The 21,752-nt window shown below is 45.3% G+C and overlaps 1 protein-coding gene and 1 non-coding gene across 4 annotated transcripts in view; one reads left to right on the forward strand and one right to left on the reverse strand.

The window, feature by feature from the left end:
* The window catches only part of LOC112266501 (protein TANC1-like), a 53,438-nt gene that overhangs the window by 25,313 nt on the left and 6,373 nt on the right, over positions 1-21,752 (forward strand). For all 3 annotated transcript variants that reach the window (XM_024444008.2, XM_024444009.2, XM_042296990.1), the window contains 13 exons: positions 6,396-6,512; positions 8,342-8,623; positions 9,531-9,700; positions 11,309-11,540; positions 13,161-13,327; positions 15,003-15,311; positions 15,581-15,781; positions 15,980-16,192; positions 16,398-16,520; positions 16,634-16,870; positions 17,151-17,357; positions 17,484-17,565; positions 21,537-21,670. In XM_024444008.2, the coding sequence (XP_024299776.1) occupies positions 6,396-6,512; positions 8,342-8,623; positions 9,531-9,700; positions 11,309-11,540; positions 13,161-13,327; positions 15,003-15,311; positions 15,581-15,781; positions 15,980-16,192; positions 16,398-16,520; positions 16,634-16,870; positions 17,151-17,357; positions 17,484-17,565; positions 21,537-21,670 (2,474 nt within the window). The remainder of the gene's footprint in view (positions 1-6,395; positions 6,513-8,341; positions 8,624-9,530; positions 9,701-11,308; positions 11,541-13,160; positions 13,328-15,002; positions 15,312-15,580; positions 15,782-15,979; positions 16,193-16,397; positions 16,521-16,633; positions 16,871-17,150; positions 17,358-17,483; positions 17,566-21,536; positions 21,671-21,752) is intronic.
* trnat-ugu lies at positions 19,152-19,224 on the reverse strand. The gene has a single exon. It is a non-coding gene; the product is annotated as a tRNA-Thr (tRNA).

Below are 21,752 nucleotides of genomic sequence, written 5' to 3' on the forward strand. Positions count from 1 at the left end.
TCATTTCAAACGGATGAGACTTTAAACAGGGTTCCATTGTCAATCCACTGGAAAAGGTTGGTTTTAATCTACATAACGGCAAAGAGACCACTTTTGAGCGTTGAATGTGCTTCTTAGTAGCCTGCTGGAAAACCAGTTTGGATTTAGATATCATTTTGGTAGAATGGAGGCTTTAAGTAAGAGGTTTAATGTCTTAATATTTCATAGTTTTAACCCTCCAAACTCACGTTCGTTATACAAATATGCCTGTTTAACATTCTCTGACTTGCCATTAAGGACAAAAATAAAAATAACATTTTATATACTTTTATTCTCCATAACAAAATGTGGAAAAGGTCAAGGGGTCTGAATACTTTCCGGGTTGTTGTACATTACTTTTATCCATCTTATGAGAGATTCTCAAAAGCTGAAGGAAATCTAGGCACTTATAAACTGATTCTAGATCTGCTGTATCGAGGCTGTCTTAAAATCTGCTATAAAGATTACAGGTTTCCCTGTAGTCTAGTCTAATGTTGTCTCCTATATATCATCCTTTTAAGAATCCCGTCTGAGGATAACGTCCAGTAGGACCTTTTTAATTCTAGAGAGATCAGTCCCTCTTTTTGTGTGTCCGATAGTTTGCCATTTACAGTATATAAGAGTAATTAAAACATGGTAGTAGTGGAGCTCTCAGCAGATATATCTCTATTGGAATGCCATCGAGACCAGGGGTTTTCCCCGTCTGAAGGAATCATTTGCCAACCGTAGTTCGTCCTGTGTAAATAGGCCACCGCAAGATATTTTTAGTGTCGCAGATAGTTTAAGATTATTTTTTGGGGGAGAAGGGTTTCACAAAACTCATCGTTAATTGAGATTGTAAGAACTTGACAAGAGAACCTTTGTTTAAAATGTTTTACTTAGGCCTCCCGAGTGGCGCAGAGGTTTAAGGCACTGCATCGCATCGGGTTCATTTCCCGGGCTGTGCCACAACCGGCCGTGGCTGGGAGTCACATAGGACGGCGCACAATTGGCATTGTCCTGGTTAGGGGAGGGTTTGGCCGGTGGGGCTTTATTTGGCTCATCGTGCTCTAGCGACTCCTTGTGGCGGGCCGGGTGCCAGTTGAACAGTGTTTCCTCTGACACATTGGTGCGGCTGGCTTCCGGGGTAAGCTGGCGGGTGTTGTGTCGGAGGATGCATGACTCCACTTTCAAAAAATCTAATTTGGTGAGATAAGGATTTCTCCATTGTTTGTAACAAAATGTTGTAGATTATTTTTGGTCTCTATATTGAAGGTTTAAGGAAAACTTGGTGCATTTTTTTTGCCATTCTCCATCCAATTTGCACACTCTTGGCATTCTCTCAACCAGCTTCACCTGGAATGCCTTTCCAACAGTCTTGAAGGAGTTCCCACATATGCTGAGCACTTGATGGCTGCTTTTCCTTCACTCTGCGGTCCGACTCATCACAAACAATCTCAATTTGGTTGAGGTCAGGGGATTGTGGAGGCCAGGTCATCTGATGCAGCACTCCATCACTCTCCTTCTTGGTCAAATAGCCCTTACACAGCCTGGAGGTGTGTTGGGTCATTGTCCTGTTGAAAACAAATGATAGTCCCACTAAGCCCAAACCAGATGGGATGGCGTATCGCTGCAGAATGCTGTGGCAGCCATGCTGGTTAAGTGTGCCTTGAATTCTAAATAAATCACAGACAGTGTCACCAGCAAAACACCCCCACACCATCACACCTCCTCCTCCATGTTTTATGGTGGGAAATACACATGCAGAGATCATCTGTTCATCTACACCGCGTCTCACAAAGACATAGCAGTTGGAACCAAAAATCTCCAATTTGGACTCCAGACCAAAGGACAAATTTCCACTGGTCTAATGTCCATTGCTTGTGTTTCTTGGCCTAAGCAAGTCTCTTTTTATTATTGGTGTCCTTTGCAGCACTTCGACCATGAAGGCCTGATTCACACAGTCTCCTCTGAACAGTTGATGTTGAGATGTGTCTGTTACTTATTTATTTCGGCTGCAATTTCTGAGGCTGGTCTTTAATGAACTTACCCTCTGCAGCAGAAGTAACTCTGGGTCTTCCAATGAACGTATCCTCTGCAGCAGAAGTAACTCTGGGTCTTCCATTCCTGTGGCGGTCCTCATGAGAGCCAGTTTCATTATAGCGCTTGATGTTTTTTGTGACTGCATTTGAAGAAACTTTTAAAGTTCTTGAAATGTTCCGTATTGACTGACCTTCGTGTCTTAAAGTAATGATGGACTGTTGTTTCTCTTTGCTTATTTGAGCTGCTCCTGTCATAATATGGATTTGGTCTTTTACCAAATTTGGGCTATCTTCTGTATACCACCCCTACCTTGTCACAACACAACTGATTGGCTCAAACACGTAAAGAAGGTAAGAAATTCCACTAATTAACTTTTAATAAGGCACACCTGTTAATTAAAATGCATTCCAGGTGACTACCTCATGAAGCTGGTTGAGAGAATGCCAAGAGTGTGCAAAGCTGTCATCAAGGCAAAGGGTGGCTATTTGAAGAATCTCAAATATAAAATATATTTTGATTTGTTTATCACTTTTTTGGTTACTACAAGATTCCATATGTGTTATTTCATAGTTTCTACAATGTAGAAAATAGTAAAAATAAAGAAAAATTATTGAATGAGTAGGTGCCCTAAAACGTTTGACCGGTAGTGTATATATACTGTATAATGTATTGTAGTCCCCTACCATTACAATATAATTATTTGTATCTTGGAGACATAATCATGAGATTATCATACATTTTCTCAAAGAAGTTTGGATCGTCATTATTCGGCCCATATATATTTATGAGCCACATCTGTTTATCATCAAGTAGTATATTCAAAGCAATCCATCTTCCTTGAGGATCCATTTTACCGGATTGCACCTCAAGATCTACTGTAGATTGTCTTTCAGTAGGATTATAAGACCTTTTGAATTCCTTAGCCCATGACAGAAATAGATTTCACCATCCTACTCTTTTTTCCCCCGGCCACTTCGTCAGAAGATATTGAACGAGTTTCCTGTAAACAATAAATATGGTAATCCTTCTCCTTTAGCCATGTGAAAACTGCTCTTCTTTTCCTATTATCAGACAAACCATTAGAATTATAACTAGCTGCAATTCAATTAATCAGTTACCACGATTTACCACGATGGGTTACATTTTGAGATACTAACCACTATCCTTAACACTTTTATGAAATACTTATCCATGCTTACCGGTACCACCAGAATCAATACCTGTCCATTATCCACATACCTGTACCATGATAGATGCACTGCTGTACAAACTGTAGCTGTACCATGATAGATGCACTGCTGTAAAAACTGTAGCTGTGCCATGATAGATGCACTGCTATGCAAACTGTAGCTGTGCCATGATAGATGCACTGCTATGCAAACTGTAGCTGTGCCATGATAGATGCACTGCTATGCAAACTGTAGCTGTGCCATGATAGATGCACTGCTATGCAAACTGTAGCTGATAGATAGATGCACTGCTATGCAAACTGTAGCTGTGCTGATGCACTGCTATGAAACTGTAGCTGTGCCATGATGCACTGCTATGCTGTAGCTGTGCCCTGAAATGCTGCTAGCAAACTGCTGTGCCATGATAGATGCAAACTGTAGCTGTGCCATGATGCAATGCAAACTGTAGCTGTGCCATGATAGCTATGCAAACTGCTGTATGATAGATGCAAAAAACTGTAGCTGTACCATGATAGATGCACTGCTATGCAAACTGTAGCTGTGCCATGATAGATGCACTGCTATGCAAACTGTAGCTGTGCCATGATAGATGCACTGCTATGCAAACTGTAGCTGTGCCATGATAGATGCACTGCTATGCAAACTGTAGCTGTGCCATGATAGATGCACTGCTGTACAAACTGTAGCTGTGCCATGATAGATGCACTGCTGTACAAACTGTAGCTGTGCCCTGATAGATGCACTGCTATGCAAACTGTAACTCCAGCAGCAGACTAAGTATACCTCCAGTTGTCCACCCCTATACACAGGGATCCTTGGACCCATAAGAAGTTGGGACCCATCTCTTGAAAAGAGCACGAGGTGCCACCCACTTATAACCAGTTCAGCAGCGCTAAGCAGTTCTGAACCTTTGTCTCAGTTGTACTACATAACTTTAGTGTTTGTATTGATTTTTTCTGAATACCTTCATTTCTTTCACATTTGACGGGACAGTATGCGTAATGTAGCCACTTCCTCCAAAAGGATAGCTACCTTTGACAAAGCAACCGGCAGTAGAACATTTACATTTAGGGAAGCAGATATTATTTTATGTTATCGCTTGAGATACCATCCCATCCCTATAGCCTCGGTTGTGGGATGCATGCACACACACGCGACCCCCACACATACATCTCGAACACCTCTCCCCTTCCACTCGTACATTCACCTACAAACACACACACACCACACACACACTCAACTTCAAGCTCTGGCACACGAGTCACCCGACTGACCCTCCACACAGTTGTTCCATCCTCGAGCCCTGCTCAAGAGTAGACTTGCGCGTACCGCTGTAGCCGTTCAACAGGAGTGCCAAAATGTTCCGGGATGGGTAGATTTTGAGTGTGTAATGTCTAGTCCTGGCTGATGGAGCCCGGAAACACCCCTCCCCCTCAACACATGAACGCTGGTCCCCAGAGAAGACCCTTCTTCCCCCGGCACTTCTGTGCAGTCAGACCGCTAAGACTTATGCTGCGCCGCCAGGACAACAGTGTTATTCCCCCTTTGTGAATGTCCACGTGCGACCCCAGCCCCCCATGGGTTACTGCAGCCAGTATTGCCATCACTGGTACTACCTGGGAGGAGGTCTCCGCCAGAATTCCCCGGCTAGATATGAGGTCATCAAAGTTCTCTTTGCAGCTTTGAGAATTTCCCTGTATTGTATGCTCACCCATAAGGGGCTTAGTTGGAACCTCTCACATCGTAGTGACCTAGTAATCGGTATAGTACATGCACCTCCACGGCAGTATAAAAGTCTGGCTATATTTGCTGCGAAGCTTTGTGTATGTGTAGGCCTAGAAAGGAAATCAACATGGCAACCGGGGAAACATAACAATGCACCTACGGAGCGCAGCATCTGTGCGGGCTACTGATGTGAGGGAAGATGAGGAGGACCGGAAGTAAACTTTGATAGCTTTCTACTTCTATAATAGATTTTATTGAGGAAAAAATGTGTTGCCCATAATTAAGCTATTTATCAGTTATTGACCTCGCAATAAGCCAGATTCGAGTAACTACATTACATTACATTGAAGCGGCTATGTAATACTTTCAGCATGGGTGCTGAAAGTAGGCTGATTTGAGGAAACCTCATTCATTTAAACAGTCTTCATTTTAATTTGACTTAAAACTAGAGGGCTTTGTGTTGAAACCAATTTCATGCATGTTTATTTTATTATTTCCCCCCCCCCAATTTCATAGTATCCAATTGTTAGTAGTTACTATCTTGTCTCATCGCTACAACTCCCATATGGGCTCGGGAGAGACATGCGTCCTCCAAAACACAACCCAACCAAGCAGCACTGCTTCTTAACACAGCGCGCATCCCACCCAGAAGCCAGCCGCACCAATGTGTTGGAGGAAACACCGTGCACCTAGCGACCTGGTTAGCGTGCACTGCACCCAGCCCGCCACAGGAGTCGCTAGTGCGCGATGAGACAAGGATATCCCTACCGGCCAAACCCTCCCTAACCCGGACGATCGGGTTAGGGAGGGGCCGGCTGCGACAGAGCCTGGGCTTGAACCCAGAGTCTCTAGTGGCACAGCTAGCACTGCCTTAGACCACTGCGCCACCCAGGAGGCCCTGAAACCAATTTCTTACTATTTAAGAAATTGACAGACTAAATTATAGGCCAATTGCTTCAGTCATCATGCACTCGTTAAATATCTCTGTGTCAGTGAAGGGCTTGGTGTGTTAAGTTAAAACCAGGGCTTGAATTGAAGGGGGTATGTTATACCTTTGGTGCCATTGTTGTGATGAACTTGTGAGGTAGTTGAAGAGAACCTTTATAGCTGATTGGCTGACGGTGGGACATGCCTTGCATCTGCTCTTAGCACTGCTCACACTTGGCGAAAATGGCCGATATGAGGCCCAATATAGTAAACATGTTTGAAAAGAATTGGGGTGCCATAGAACAGTAGGTTGAAATGGGGACAGAGCTCCATAGTTATACTGTTTGGCGATGAAGGGGTTTGTTCATTTTATTCCCAAATGTTTAAGATGTTCTACCTTGAAGGCAAAACGAATGAAACAACTCTATAAAAAGCTCTCTTTCCTGCTTTCCCTCATTCTTTATTTTCTACTTCTCTTCTCCTTCATTCTGTCTCTCATGTCTTCCCCTGCAGCCACTAGTTCCACTAAGCTGGAGGATCTGAGCTCCCTGGATGATCAACGGAGTGCTGCTCCCCAGCGAAGCTCCATCAAACAGCCCTGGAACAGCACAGGGGGAAGGGACGCCAAAGGTATGGTACTGTTTGTGTGTTTGTGTGTGTGTGTGTGTGTGTATACGTGCATGCAGGCATTTATGCAGGCATGTGTGTGTGCAGGGCCGGCTATAGCCTTTTGGGGCCCCAGGCAATATTTGGTCGGGCCCCCTCCCCACTTCACAGGCAAACCTTTTAGTGGACCCCCTCTTGACTGAGGAGAGAAAACATTTAAGTACATTTCCTGCAATTCTACACATTTTATCATGGGGTGGAGGGAAAAAAAGTGCAGTTTTACAGCTAATTTCCAAAAATGATACACTGCATGAAAAAAATTATGTGGACACCTGCTCGTCGAACTTCTCATTCCAAAATCATGGGCATTAATAAGGAGTTGGTTCCCCCTTTCCTGCTATAACAGCCTCCACTCTTCTGAAAAGGCTTTCCACTAGATGTTGGAACATTGCTGTGGGGACTTGCTTCCATTCAGCCACGAGCATTAGTGAGGTCGGGCACTGATGTTGGGTGATTAGGCCTGGCTCGCAGTCAGCGTTCCAATTCAAAGGTGTTCGATGGGGTTGAGGTCAGAGCTCTGTGCAGGCCAGTCAAGTTCTTCCACACTGATCTCGACAAACCATTTCTGTATAGACCTCGCTTTGTGCACGGGGGCAGAAAAACAGGAAAGGGCCTTCCCCGAACTGCACAGAATCGTCTAGAATGTCATTGTATGCTGTAGCGTTGAGATTTTTGCATTCAATGGAACTAAGGAGCCTGAACCATGAAAAACAGCCCCAGACCATTATTCCTCCTCCACCAAACTTTACAGTTGGCACTATGCATTCGGGCAGGTAGGGTTCTCCTGGCATCTGATGAACTGACTTGTTGGAAAGGTGGCATCCTTTGATGGTGCCAAGTTGAAAGTCACTGAGCTCTTCAGTATGGCCATTCTACTGCCAATGTTTGTCTATGGAGATTGCATGGCTGTGTACTCAATTTTATACACCCGTCAGCAGCGGTCAGGGACCCTGGGCAGGTGCCCTTGATACGTGGTCGGCAATAATTCAGCCATGATTACTACAAGTTTAGATAGCTGGCTAGACTAACTTACCAATCTAAAAATGTTTTGCTGACATGGGCTAATTGAGTGACTGTCGGTGACTGACATAACAAGAGGAAAACTTCTGATGCACTACCAAATTTCGAAATTGCATCTTGAAACCGATTAACTAACCTGCTATTATTGTTGCACTCTTTAAGTCTAGGGGTCCTATGTCTAGTTGCATGGTCTGTAACCTGAATGAATGTGTGCATTTTTGTGAGAAATCAGCGTTACCTGACCTTAAGTCCGGGGCCAGCTCTGCCTTGACTCCTTTGGGTCGACGAGCCGAAGTGGATTATTATGTTCAGATGGTGACAGGAACAAATATATACAAAAAGGAAAACTACAAACAGGCCTAAATGAAAGACTCAAACCCAAATGAAAGGCCTCAGTGCCACCAAACCAACCAGCAGCCTCACGGCTCTCTAAACTGGCACTCTGACTGACGATCATCTTAATTGGCAGTAATTTATGTGCTTATCAAGGCTAAGCTCAGCATCTAGATCCGGTTACTGCCACCTGGGGGATGAAGTGTGGAGGTGGATCCTGGATTGTGTGTTTGTCTATGTCATAACATTAACCTTCACCCCATATCATAACGCGCTCAACAGTAAGTTGAGACCCCGACTGAGATCCTTCCTTCGTGCATGCAATTATTGTGTTACAACACCATACACAACTATATTATTGTTGAACACCACATTACTCTTTAAAAGGAACAGGAAGTCATGTTAGTAACCCCTGTGTTCTCTCTTTTCTCTTCGTCCAGCGCGCTTCGCTCCCTTCAAATCAGGCGACATCGTGCTGAAGCCGTTGTTGTTTGAGGTTCCTGCCGACGCCATGGATGCACTGTTCCAAGGCCGTGATTGGCTGTTCCATCGGCTAGAGGAGGTCCTAAGGGAGAGTGACACCTGCGAGGGCCGTGGGGCCGTTATCGTGGGCGATGTGGGCTTCGGCAAGACGGCCGTCGTCTCGCGGCTGGTGGCTCTCAGTTGCCATGGAGGTCACATGCAACAGGTCCCCACCCAGAGCCCCTGCACCTCCCCCAAAAGTAAGACAAACTTCCCTTCTCTGGAGGTACTTTGTTTGAAATGATAAACAGGAGGAACCTCTTGATATGCAACATCTCTTTTTTGAGAAAGCTGCCACTTCCCTGTACCCCAGAATGGAAGGATGAATGGTTGGTTACTCATTCAGCGAAGGGTGATTTAAACATTCACATTTTTCATTATGAGTTTGACAATTTTAGAACTAGGCAAGCCAACCCGAAATTGTCTACCTTGAGATCCGTCATACTTTTCCCGAACCATCACTCTCAAGTAGCAGGGTCCATCAGATATTTTGGTCCTAGCGGATGAGCCACACAAAGATACAGGAATAAAACCTTTGAAAGCTATGACTGATTGTGTGGTGATTGGTGTTACACAAACGCAAGCGTTGCTACGTCAGTAGCTAGGTACAGTACCGCACTTTTCTCCCACCATCCATGGTCGTGAATTCACACCGCATATCATTTTCTCGGGTCCCCATCCAGCAAATTGATACAGTGCACCATATGGCATGCCGGTAATGACATCAAGTAATGACATCATTTAGGTTAAGAGTAGGAATCTGCTTTCATGTGCCTACTCAGGGAAATATATTATAGACAGTGACCTAATTATAGTGCACGATGATAAATGCCTGACAGAGACTGAAGTGATTTGCCATCGTGACTCAGGGCCTTATTTAATTAACATTGTTTACTGGTGATATGTTTAGATCCATTATGGAAACCAGCCCACAATGATGCTTTTAACATGCTCTCTCGTAGTCACAGCACAAGATTTTGTTTTTTTTTTGTCTCGTCATGAGTGCTGGTTTTCAAAAAACTCATTGAATGATTATTATTCTCCTCCAACTTCCATTGAAAAAGTAATGACAGTCCACATGTGTGTCTTGCTGTGTCCCTCTTGCAGGTGGGGATAGGGGGACAGACGGAGCCTCCAAACAGCCACCCCAGCCCAGCACCCCCACCACAGACCCCCAGCCCAGCACCCCCACCACAGACCCCCAGCCCAGCGAAACAACCTGCCCCGGGACACCAGAGGCACACCGAGACGATGCTGTCAAACGCCTGGCCAGCAAGGTACATACACACACACACATGCATACATACACACACACACACACATACACATACATACACAAACACAGGCACCTCTGGATCTTTAATCCAATCACACAATTCTGGGTTGTCAATCAAGAAAATTATTGCATGTAAGGTGATATACTTATTGAGTCATTTTATTTGACATTTGAGTCATTTAACAGACATGAAAGAGGAAGACATCAGAAAACAGTTCAGAGAGCTGGGACTTAAAAAATACTCATTATTTCAAAACTATGCATTTTGCTGATAGAATCTTATCGTCCCAAGTCCTTGATTATTCATATCATAGGTTCTGGTCCTCTTTTTTATTTTTAAGAAGAAGAATGGCCATAATGTAAGCTCTTTATGGTAAAACAAATAAATACAAGTACATTTGAGAATGTTTAAGGCCCTTAGGAGAGGCATTGCTGTTTTTGTCTTGTTCTACAGTATTAAACTTACCAAATGTTATTGATAACTAGCAAGTAGTTTACTGACTTTGGGTGTTAGGGACTCGAGAAATATGTCCGTTTAACTCAACCAGAGCTAATGTTTTTTTAGTTATCCATAGGATATAGTGCATTTGTCATTTTAGGGAATTATCACTTCGACAAATGTGTGATGACCATTAAATAATATATCTGACGACATGATTAGAAAGAAGGAAGGCTCTTTTCTTTATTTAATCATTAAAAATGTCTGTACTTTTCCATTGAAATGTAAATAATTGTAACATTCTGTGCCAGATATAACCTAAGGTTCTAATTGTGATTCTTTCCCCCACTTAGTATTTTGAAACTCTGCACTTTAGGTACCTTTTAATGGGTTCTGAAAGAAGAATTCAATTCAAAACAGTTCTGAGATCTGGGGTGTGAAAACATTCATGCTCAATATCTCAGAACTACGCCTTGCGCAGATAGTAGGCTTCTTTCTTGAATCACTGCCAATAGACCAACTCCTAATTCCTCTATAATTGGTCTCAGAGATGAAGAGTCGTGCAGCTTCACGTAGTAATACTGTTGAGTTTGACAAATTGGGTTCCAAGGCAACTGGAGAAGGTTTCTGACTGACTGGAGAAGGTTTCTGACTGACTGGAGAAGGTTTCTGACATCTGTTTGTCCCTTTTGATGAGTTCCTGAATTCAAGATGACCCCTGGGTGTATGGATACTTCTCTGTCCTCAACAAAATGAACAAGATGTCTCTGTTAACTGTGTGTTCATGTAATTACTGATATGGTGAATAATTAATAAAAACCATCGAGTCCCAAAGACCGCAGTCCTGTCGGTTTTTGTTTCTTAGGAAGAGTGTGTTTACTCTTAACATCCCCGGTATGTTTTTTCCCCGTTCCATTAAGTGGATCTGTCATGGCTGCTTGATTAGCCAATCTGCTAATTAGCAACTAATCGCAGTCACTTTAGCCTAATGGAGTAAATCAAATGCTGATTTGTGAGATGGAGATATTCAAAGTGTGTTGAGGACTTACTTCTCTGGAAAGTTCAAGACACTCATGGCAGTCAAAACACTGAAAGAGCGTTATTGAAGTGCTCAATTAGGGAGCCTCTCTTTCTCTCACTCCCTCTCTCTCTCTCTCTCTCTCTCTCCAGGTGGTGTCCTACCACTTCTGCCAGGCTGACAACACCTACACCTGCCTGGTCCCAGAGTTTGTGCACAGTGTCGCCGCCCTGCTGTCCAGAGCGCCACAGCTCAGCGGCTACAGGGAGCTGCTGCTAAAGGAACCTCATATACAGAGCATGCTCAGTCTGCGCTCCTGTGTCCAGGACCCCATCGCTGCCTTCCGCAGGGGAGTCCTGGAGCCCCTCGTCAACCTGCGGAAGGGTATCTACTAACTTGCTCCTGCAGTCTCCATGTTCTCCCCCATACTTCAACCCCTCCCCTCCCCACCCCCTTCATCCACTTCTGTAAGTGGTAACACCTGCAGCTGCTGCTCACCGGCTAGACGTCACCTCCAACCCCTCCTCTTAAAGTTTGATGAATTGTCATGCGCCCCCTGAAACGGTTGATTAGGACTCCGTGGTGGGCTCCTAGATCATTTTGGGATAATAAGGTCACTAGTTAAAAACGCTACAGACCGTGACACAATTCTAACTTCAAAAACAACATAACTTCAAACAACAACCTTTTTCACTTTGGGAGTATCCATACCAATCAATATGCATTTACACAGGCAGCCCAATTTTGATCTTTTGCCCAATTGTTGGCAAAAAAAACTGATCTGATTGGTTAAAAGACCAATTAGTCAAAAAAATAATTGGAACATGCAGCCTTAGATCAGTATTTTAGCAATGATCAGCATTATAAGGCTGCTTATACACAGGCAGCCAGATTCTAATATTTTCCCACTAATTAGTCTTCGGACAAATCAAATGAGCACTTTTGCCAATAATTGGACAAAAGATCAGAATTGGGCTGCCTGTGTAAACGCTGCCTCAGTGCTTTAATCCAGTGTATTATTCTTACTGTATGGGATAAAACAAGAGGGCAGGACTTGCAAGGTCACTGCAGTACATAACAGGCCATATCAATGTAAGAGACCATCTCTGGTAGATCTCATGATATAGTAGCCAGTCAGCCTGATCAATAGGTTGTTAGTTCAGTAGCCTCCACCACACGTCCTCCGTCTTTATGATGTGGACTAGTGGATGACTGTGACAGAGTGTGTAGAGTGAGATAAGCTCCACACAGTCAGGGAGGGCTGTATTAGAGGCTGCGTCGACGGCTCAGCTAGACTGGAACAGGATAGATATGCCTCTGTGATCATCCCCCCCATCTCCTGTCTTATTAAAAGTAATGGTTGCGATGATGAGGGGCCCGTACAGGAGACTGAGGAGAGGTGACTGGTGTTCTCACCCTCCATCTGAGGTGCAAGTCCCTCTGTGACATTACTCATGAAGTATAAAATGGGAAAGGGGAATGGAAGCAGCGCTGGTCTAAAGAAGGGCACTACATAGGGACTAGGGTATCATTTTGGACGGACCCCAGGTTAGATATTCCAGAGCCTGCACACGTCGACCTCTTACCCCTTGAGCCTGATAAATGGCACTGTGTCTTTTCGGCTGGTGTTCCATTGAGTACCACAGACTCCTTTCTTTCTTTCTGACATTAATGGTGGTATTTTGACAATGCAGCACTGTGGAATTCAACCATATCACTTCAAACAGTTGCGGCGGCATGTACAGTATTTCAAAATACGTTTGGAACACAGCAGTTATGTGCCTTACATTTACGTCCTTAAACCTGCTTCAATTATTGCCCGTATCTTATGTACTTGTTCTCTCTCTCTCTCACCTTTCTCTCTTTTCCTCTCTCTCTCTCTCTCTCTCTCTCTCTCTCACTTTCTCTCTTTTCCTCTTTCTCGCTCTTACTCCAACTCCTGCTCTCTCCTCTCCCATCTTCCCCGTTTCTCCCCCTCCACCACCCCTCTGTTTCCCTGTGTAGAAAGGAAGATCCCGGAAGAAGACTTCATCCTCCTGGTTGATGGTCTGAACGAGGCAGAGTTCCACAAGCCGGACTACGGAGACACCGTCGCCTCCTTCATCACCAAGATCGTCTCCAAGTTCCCCTCCTGGCTCAAACTGTTGGTCACTGTCAGGACCTGTCTGCTGGTGAGGAGAGGACAGTCACAAAGCACAGATAAACGATCGTAACCAGTGTATGTGAGTGATGCATTGCCTCTACCCAGGGACCCAGGCTTTTGTTGGTACAGTACAGTCTGTTAGAGTCTTGTCTGTGCACCGTAGAAACTATGGTTCGAGTCTCTGATACAGCGCTCACTTTCTCCTGCTACACTTTAACTAAAAGAAGCTTAGTAAATCTGTGTTTGCCCATAGTTCACTGGCCTTGTGTGTCTCATATGGTATGGCTTTGCTGGTCTGACCCAGGGGTACAGTAGCTCAGTCTAGCTGGTCAGCTTACTCCACCAGGGCCCGTTGGCGGTGGTTTCCTCCAACATGTTGGCTGGCCACTGATCCCTCCGGCTGCCTAACACAGTTTTCCCATAATCCTCCTGGATTACCACTCCGGGCCGTAACGCTCCTGGGAGCCTGCCTGACGTTATGTAACAGGAGTGCTGAGGACACCACACGCCACTACAGTCTGTGTGTGTGTGTGCTGGCAAGGTATGTTAGATGTTGATCCCCCTGCCTGCTCTCTATCCTCTCTCATCTCCCAATTGGTCCTTTCACAGGAAGTTGCCAATATCCTGTTTTAGGCACGGTCCCATCGAGGTTGCTATGCAACCAGGGCACTGTGAAATCATCGGATCACCGCACTTTAATCAAATCGTGCATGCACAGCAAGGAAATGAAACAGCAATAATAATTTCATAATAACTTAGGTATTGCATTTGATTTATTCGTTTATGGCTGTAATTTTCTTCTCCTGGCTCAAACGTCACTATTTCTGAAGGCATCTGTCATCTGAAGAGATTTGATATGAATCGGTGAGAAAGCTGGCAGAATGAGAGTCAGTGGATTCGTGGCTCCCTATCCCCTATATACAGCTGTAGGATCTTAATTTGATCACCTCTTTTAGTGCTGAGAATTTTCATGCACCACAGGAAATGCAGAAAAGACTTGTGATTGACATAAATTCACTGAAAACCCGCAGTAAAACACAGTTACATTAATAGCATTGCACTCTTCATGTAGCCTAACTTTGGCCAGCACATTTTTTGCCAAACCACCAATCAAGCAACATTATGGACTAACCGTTCAAATCCTGTTGCTGCAGATTATTTTGCTGTGACAATACTGGTCGAATTAAGATCCTACAGAAGAAGTGCCTGCGTACAGTGTTACACAATTACTGTATTTCATGTTTCCGTGAGTCAGAAGAAGCAGCAGCTTGAAGAGATGTGATGGGTGCCATCCTCTCCCTGACTAATCTGTTGTCCTGGCACATACAGCACCACCATAGTGAGCCAACACCATTCTCATCCTCACTTGTATTATTCAGTGTTTTTCCCTCTTTCATGTTACCTGTCACAACTAGAAGAAAGGGTTCTCTCTGCTGTGATGCCGGAGCTGGAGGATAGAATTGTACTGTGTTGTATTGATTTTGTACTGCAGACTCTTGGGTGGGAAGTTGCGGTGTGCTCCTGGGCTCATGGTTGTATTGCGTGTGGACGAAGTTCAACTCTGAGATCTAACCAAGCTACGTTACACTTTGATCGAGAATGCAGTGTATGATATATACGGTTTCAGGAGACCCATTTTTGTCAGACATAAATCCACGACATATAGAATTTGACAATATCATCGCTGTCTCCTGTCTCCCCAGGAGATCACCGCCCTCCTACCCTTCTCCAGACTCTCACTGGACGACTTCCCAGAGAGCAGCGAGATCGGCGGAGACCTTAGCGACTACATCCAACACAGAGTCATCGTCAGCCCCGAGATTGCCGCCAACGTCACCACGCCCAACGGCACCGTCCCCGACCCCCTCCTCCTCAGCAAGTTCAACACCCACCTGGCCTCTCGCAGCCAGGGCTCCTTCCTCTACCTAAAACTGACCCTGGACCTGTTCCAGAGGGCCCACCTGGTTCTCAAGGGAGGCAACTACATGGTAGTGCCCGTCTCTCTGGCTGAGGTGAAGGAATTAATACATTTTATTTGGCAAATCTTTCAAAATACACGTAGGGCTGGTTTCCCAGACAGATTAAACCTAGTCCTGGACTGAACAGCATGGTCAATGGAGAATCTCCATTGAAAATCGTTTTTTAGTCCAGTACTACACTTAATCTGTGCCTGGGACACCAGCCCATAGAGTTGCTCCAGCTAAAGGAAGTACAACACGCAGGATTCAAAACACAATCAAGTCAACCAACTTATTTCCATTGTGGTCCTCATTATCATCAGGTGTACCTGCTGCAGTGCCATGCGGGGTTCGAAGGGGACCAAACCTTTGAGCGGGTGCTGCCCGTACTCAACGTGGTGCTGGCCTCGTTACACCCGCTGACGGACGAACAGCTGTTCCGGGCGCTGAACGCTGGGGGCGTGAGAGGAGAGATGTCCTGGGAGGATTTCCAACAACGCCTGGAGACCCTGGCCTGCGTCCTGGTGAGGAGAGAACACGTGAAAGACTATTGCGACACGGCCGTACATTGTTAGCTAGATCAGGAAGTAGTATACAACCATTTCATTGAGTGACGTTCACTCTGTGGGAGTTGCACTTGGCTCCCAGTGATAGTAACTATCTCAGCAACTTGTGGATTTATGACAACAACCTCTGCCTGATCTTGTGCCGTGTCCCTCTAGATGAGACGCAGGGACGGCACCCGCATGCTCTTCCACCCCTCCTTTAGAGAGTGGCTCGTGTGGAGGGCGGACGGAGAGAGCACCCACTTCCTCTGTGACCCCAGGAGTGGCCATGCTCTGTTGGCCTTCATGTTCTCCAGACAGGAGAGCAAGCTGAACCGGCAGCAGACCATGGAGCTGGGACATCATATCCTGAAAGCACACATCTTCAAGGTACCAGCTAGTATGTCTGAATGGACTACTAATGGGACGTTAATCCAAAGACTATCTGAGTTCAAATATGACAGTACAGTAGCTTCCCTCCTCTTCCTCTCTCCTCTTCCTCTCATACACTGAGGGGGGGGGGGTCAATGGTGTGCTATGGAAGTTTTGAACCAGAGTGTTTCTCTCTCCTTGTCTCTGCCTTTCTCTCTCTCAGGGTCAGAGTAAGAGGACAGGTGTGTCCTCCAGTGTTCTGCAGGCTCTGTGGGTGAGCTGTAGCACTGACAGCCTCTCTGCCGCCCTGGCCTCCCTCAGGAATCTCTACACACCCAACGTCAAGGTGAGACACACACACACACACACCCAACCTCTGCACACCCAACATCAAGGTGAGAGACTCACATGCACGCATATACACATACGCACAACTTTAAAAAACAATTGTACCTACAGGTGAGTCGTCTGCTGATGCTGGGCGGGGCGAGTGTGAGCGGGCGTTCAGAGGTGCTTGGTCGTTCCCCTGTGCTGGGTGTGCACGCCTACCTGGGTCACCTTGAAATGGTGTCCCTGCTGCTGGAGCTGGGAGCGCCCGTAGACGGAGCCTCGGACAGCGGCATGACCCCACTCTGTCTAGCCGCCGCAGCAGGACACACAGGACTGGCCAGCCTGCTCTGTAAGAAGGGAGCCAAGGTCAGTGGTCAGTTGTTAGTCCCATGCCGCCATCTCACCTTGTTGACAATTCCACCAGAATGTCAATCAAGTTGGAAGTTGATCTGCTGTGGGTTGTTGCAAAGCTTTACCGTTTCATAACTTAGAATTTATAGTCATGCATCATAACTATCTGCTTCTGTTTGCTCTTTGGTGTTTAGGCTAGGTTACTGTAAATACGGTTGTGACAACTGTTGGTGTTCCAAGGGCTATGTAAAAACATTGGATTCATTGATTGATTGATCTGTGTTTCTCCCTCTAGGTGGGCCATGTTGATAAGAGTGGTCAGTGTGCCCTGGTCCATGCTGGGCTGAGGGGCCACCCAGACATCATCCACTACCTGCTGAACCAGGACTGGGGCCCCACAGAGGCCCCGGAGGGCCAACAGCAGCATGGTGTGAAGAGCAGTGCGAAGGGCCAGGCCTTACAACAGGCCCTGACGGCCGCCTGCAGCATGGGACACACTCACGTAGGCTACTGCATGCACACACTGACGAACACACACACCGTGCGCTCTCTTCAGATTCAACTTTTGTATATTGCTTATAATAGTTATCGTGTGTAATTATTGCGCCTAATATGGTCTCATTGTCAGGTTGCGAAGAGCTTACTGGAGCTGAAAGATGACGATTTGGCTGTGCAGATAGACGCTCCCGACACGCTTTGGGGAGAGACGGGTACAGTGCACTTTCCCTTTGTCTGTATAATAATGTTTTTTTTCTTTCCTCATCCTCTGTTTTCTGTTGCTTGTTTTTCGCTGCCTCTCGAAAGGTGGTTGGCATTCGTTTTTACCAAGCAGAGATCATTTGTTGTCATTCACTTCCCAGTGAGCCTCTCAGGTGGTCTCCACTTGCCCACTGTACGTTTAATGTTTACTGTAGCGTAGGATGCAAGCGAAGTGATATTGAGTCCGTGTGTTTGTTCTGGACTCAGAGATGTAGGTGAGCTCACTGGGGAAGAGAGGCTTGAAGAGTGTACAGTACTTGAGCTACTTTCAACCAACCGTATTTAAGATGGCAGGTTCCACTGACGGACTTTAAGCGGCGCTGGTGGTAGTAATAGTTTGAAATGGATCATATATTGCATATTTTGCAGGTAGCCTAGCGGTTAAGAGAGAAAGGTCGCTGGTTTGAATCCCCGCGCGGACGAAGTGCAAAATCTGCCGATGTGCCCTTGAGCAAGGCACTTAAACCTTAATTGCTCCTGCAAGTTTCTCTGGATAAGAGCATCTGTAAAATGTTAAAAAGAAAAAGATCTGGTAACATTGGATGTATGATCCTGTTACGGTGAAGCTGGTGTAGATATCAGATGGTGTTACCTCCATCTTCTAAAAGGATGTTCAGCAAACCTGTCTGGGCTCTTATATCCCTTATACTCTAATACAATCATAGGTGTTTCTCTGCTCTCAGTAAATACATGGGCTGGGGGATAGACAGCGCTCAACCACTGCCAATTGGAAGCATACATACAAATGCTGGCTGCCGGTACCAACATTTGTAAGCCAATCCTGAATGAAAATAACCTGGCTAATGCAAATATAGACTACTAAATAGGGCTATTGAAGGAAATCATGTATTTATGTTGATTACAGAGACCCTGACTGGGCGATAAAATAAACAATAGTACTGATTTTAATGGCCTTCGTTTGTTTTATTGTTTGCGTTTACCATTCAGTCTAGCGTTGTTTTATTTTCATAAATATTCTTTTTTACATCGACAAATCCTCCCATGGTAGAGTCTTGATACTCTGCTGTACACCGAATGATTTTCCCTTCAGCTCTTCTAATCTATTCGGTGAAATGAATCCTTGAATACTTTTCCCTGTGAAATTGTCCTCTCTCTATGCAAATGTGTTCCCGTGCCTGGTGGCTTCTCATTAGTGGAGAAGAATGAAGTTATTCTCCCTGGAGGGAGGACAATTGTCTACCTCCTCTGTGGGTGAGATGCCAAAGGTTTACTGTACGTGAATGAAATAACATGGAACAGATAAATAACTATCGTAGCTGTAGCAGCTGTGTGTGTCTGTCATCTACACAAGGTCAGTGACATATGTGAGAGTTGTCAGAAGTAGTATTTATTGCTGTGGGGAAGTAGTTGATAGAACTGGACAGCATCAATGGATCATGTTTTCAATCTTGTTGGTGAACTAGCTGTAGGAGCCATTCAACTCATTGGCCCCATTCAACCTATTGGCCCCATTTAAAAATAATATTTTCAATATGAGAATCCCCCTTTTGAGTCAAAATACTTGATCCCACAATCAAGGCCCCAGCGAGAATTGAACTCGCGACCCCTGGTTTACAAGACCAGTGCTCTAACCACTGAGCTATGGAGCCTTGCCTATTAATACCTTCCTGCAACAGGATATTTACATATCACACCCAGCTTACTCGAAAACAGACAGAAGACCACACCCAGAGACATATTTCTAAATATATGACTCTGGCCACACCTATTGTGACATCACTGACTCTACCACACAGCTGTTGGTTGGAGCAATCTGGCCAAACCAGCTGAGCTAGGCTGATGGCACGAGGCCTCTCATGTCTGGTAAAAGCAACTGACAGCTCTCCTTTCACTGTGCATGTGGTCTGCACGTCAGCCAGGGTAACAGACTCCTCCACGTTTCTTCAAACTCTCCTCAGATATTTGACATTGACAACAGAAGCACAGCTGTTCAGGCATGAATCCGCAATTGCGTATTGATTTATGAGTCAGTGATGCACGTCTGCCTTATCTTAGATTGAGAAGTGTTGAGTCACAAGACAAAGTATTCCTAAATGTATCAATCACAGCCACCATTTTAATTTTATTATGAAAGTGTTTCGTTATCTCAACTTTTTTTGCTCTGGCGTGAAGGGAAATTAGATAACGGAAATGAAATGAGTGAGGTGATTTGTAATTGAGTATGTGCTCATGTGGAACCATCGGTGGGACAGATGGGGAGGGCGTACCCTACACTGCACCCACAGATGTCAATCATGTCATCATTCCCTCCCCACTGGCTTCCAGAACCAGATGGGTGATGTCACCTCTCCTGTGAGTATTTCATCATCCTAGCCAAGGTGAAGCAGGAGGCTGCATCAAATAAAAGAAAATACAATTTCATTGGTTGCGTACACATATTAAGTACACAGTGAAATGCTTGTGTTTTTAGCTCCAACAGTGCAGTAATACCTAACAATACAAAACAATATACACAAATCCAACAAATCCAAATAAAGGAATTAAGAGATATCAGTACGAGCAATGTCAGAGTCCAGATTATAAATATATATGTATATGATGTGTGTATAGACAGTATATGAATAGAAAAGGTGTGTACTGGAGTAGTTATACAGGATGAGCCTTGACTAGAATACAGTATATACATATAAAGTGGGTAAAACAGTATTTAAACATTATTAACGTGACCAGTGTTCAATAACTCTGTACATAGTGTAGAGGTCTCTAAGGTGCAGGGTAGAGTAATGGGTGCTAGCCGGCTAGTAACAGTCTCTAAGGTGCAGGGTAGAGTAATGGGTGCTAGCCGGCTAGTAACAGTCTCTAAGGTGCAGGGTAGAGTAATGGGTGCTAGCCGGCTAGTAACAGTCTCTAAGGTGCAGGGTAGAGTAATGGGTGCTAGCCGGCTAGTAACAGTCTCTAAGGTGCAGGGTAGAGTAATGGGTGCTAGCCGGCTAGTAACAGTCTCTACGGTGCAGGCTAGAGTAATGGGTGCTAGCCGGCTAGTAACAAATCAAATCAAATTTTATTTGTCACATACACATGGTTAGCAGATGTTAATGTGAGTGTAGCGAAATGCTTGTGCTTCTAGTTCCGACAGTACAGTAACAGTCACTAAGGTTCAGGGCAGGGTAGTAGTGACTGTTTAACAGTCTGATGGCCTGGAGATAGTAGCTGTTTATCAGTCCCAGATTTGACGCACGTGTACTTTCTCTGCCTTCTAGATGGTGGTGGGGTGAACAGGCCTTAGCTCACTCCAGATGGTGGTGGGGTGAACAGGCCTTGGCTCAGGTCCTTGATGATCTTCTTGGCCTTCCTGTGACCGCAGCTTCCCTGGTCTGCACGTGTCCCAAATGACACCCTATTCCCTATATAGTGCACTACTTTTGACAAGAGCACTATGGGCCCCAGTCAAAAGTAGTGAACTAATTAGGGAATAGGGTGCCTTTTGGGAGGTATATACTGTCTGGATGGATGCTCCATACCCAGGACTAGATGGCTGGTTTGGGCAAGCTGTGGCCAATACCCAACAAATCTGTCTCTCGCTCTCTCTGCCAGGCCAGCTGTAAGAGTTTTAACAGCCTCAGCAAAGAGCCTGCCTCTCTAGAGAGCATAGGGAGATATGGGCCTGCTCTAAAATAGTCTTTGAAAGTCATACTCGGGGTTGTGACGTTGTCTGTTCACAGTGTACTGTAGCTCACATTGCGGTGCCAATATTTTACTCTCGTTCAGGTGTTACTCTCTCTAATCTTGCTGTGTGTCCTTGAATTGTTGAGCAGTAGTGCTACAACTGCAGTACTACTAGAGTGAAGTACATTGTAACTGTCTCCAAACAATCAATAACACGGAAACAAAAGATTACTTTAATGCAGAGCACAGTGGTGAGGTAGGTAGTTGACCACTGTTTTGGGGGTCTCTCTCTCAGCTCTGAGTGCGGCTGCAGGCAGGGGCAGGACAGAGACGTGTGTTTTCCTGCTGGAGAGGGGTGCGGGGGCAGAGCAGCCCAACCGGAGGGGGGTGGTCCCACTCTTCAGCTGCATCAGACATGGACACCCCCAGGTGAGAATCATTCAGATTTTCCTGCTTTACAGCACTGATGGCTGTCCAATCACTCATGCTCTCGCTCTCTCGCGCTCTCTCT

Source organism: Oncorhynchus tshawytscha, linkage group LG14 (assembly GCF_018296145.1).
Source record: "Oncorhynchus tshawytscha isolate Ot180627B linkage group LG14, Otsh_v2.0, whole genome shotgun sequence".
Lineage (NCBI taxonomy): Eukaryota > Metazoa > Chordata > Actinopteri > Salmoniformes > Salmonidae > Oncorhynchus > Oncorhynchus tshawytscha.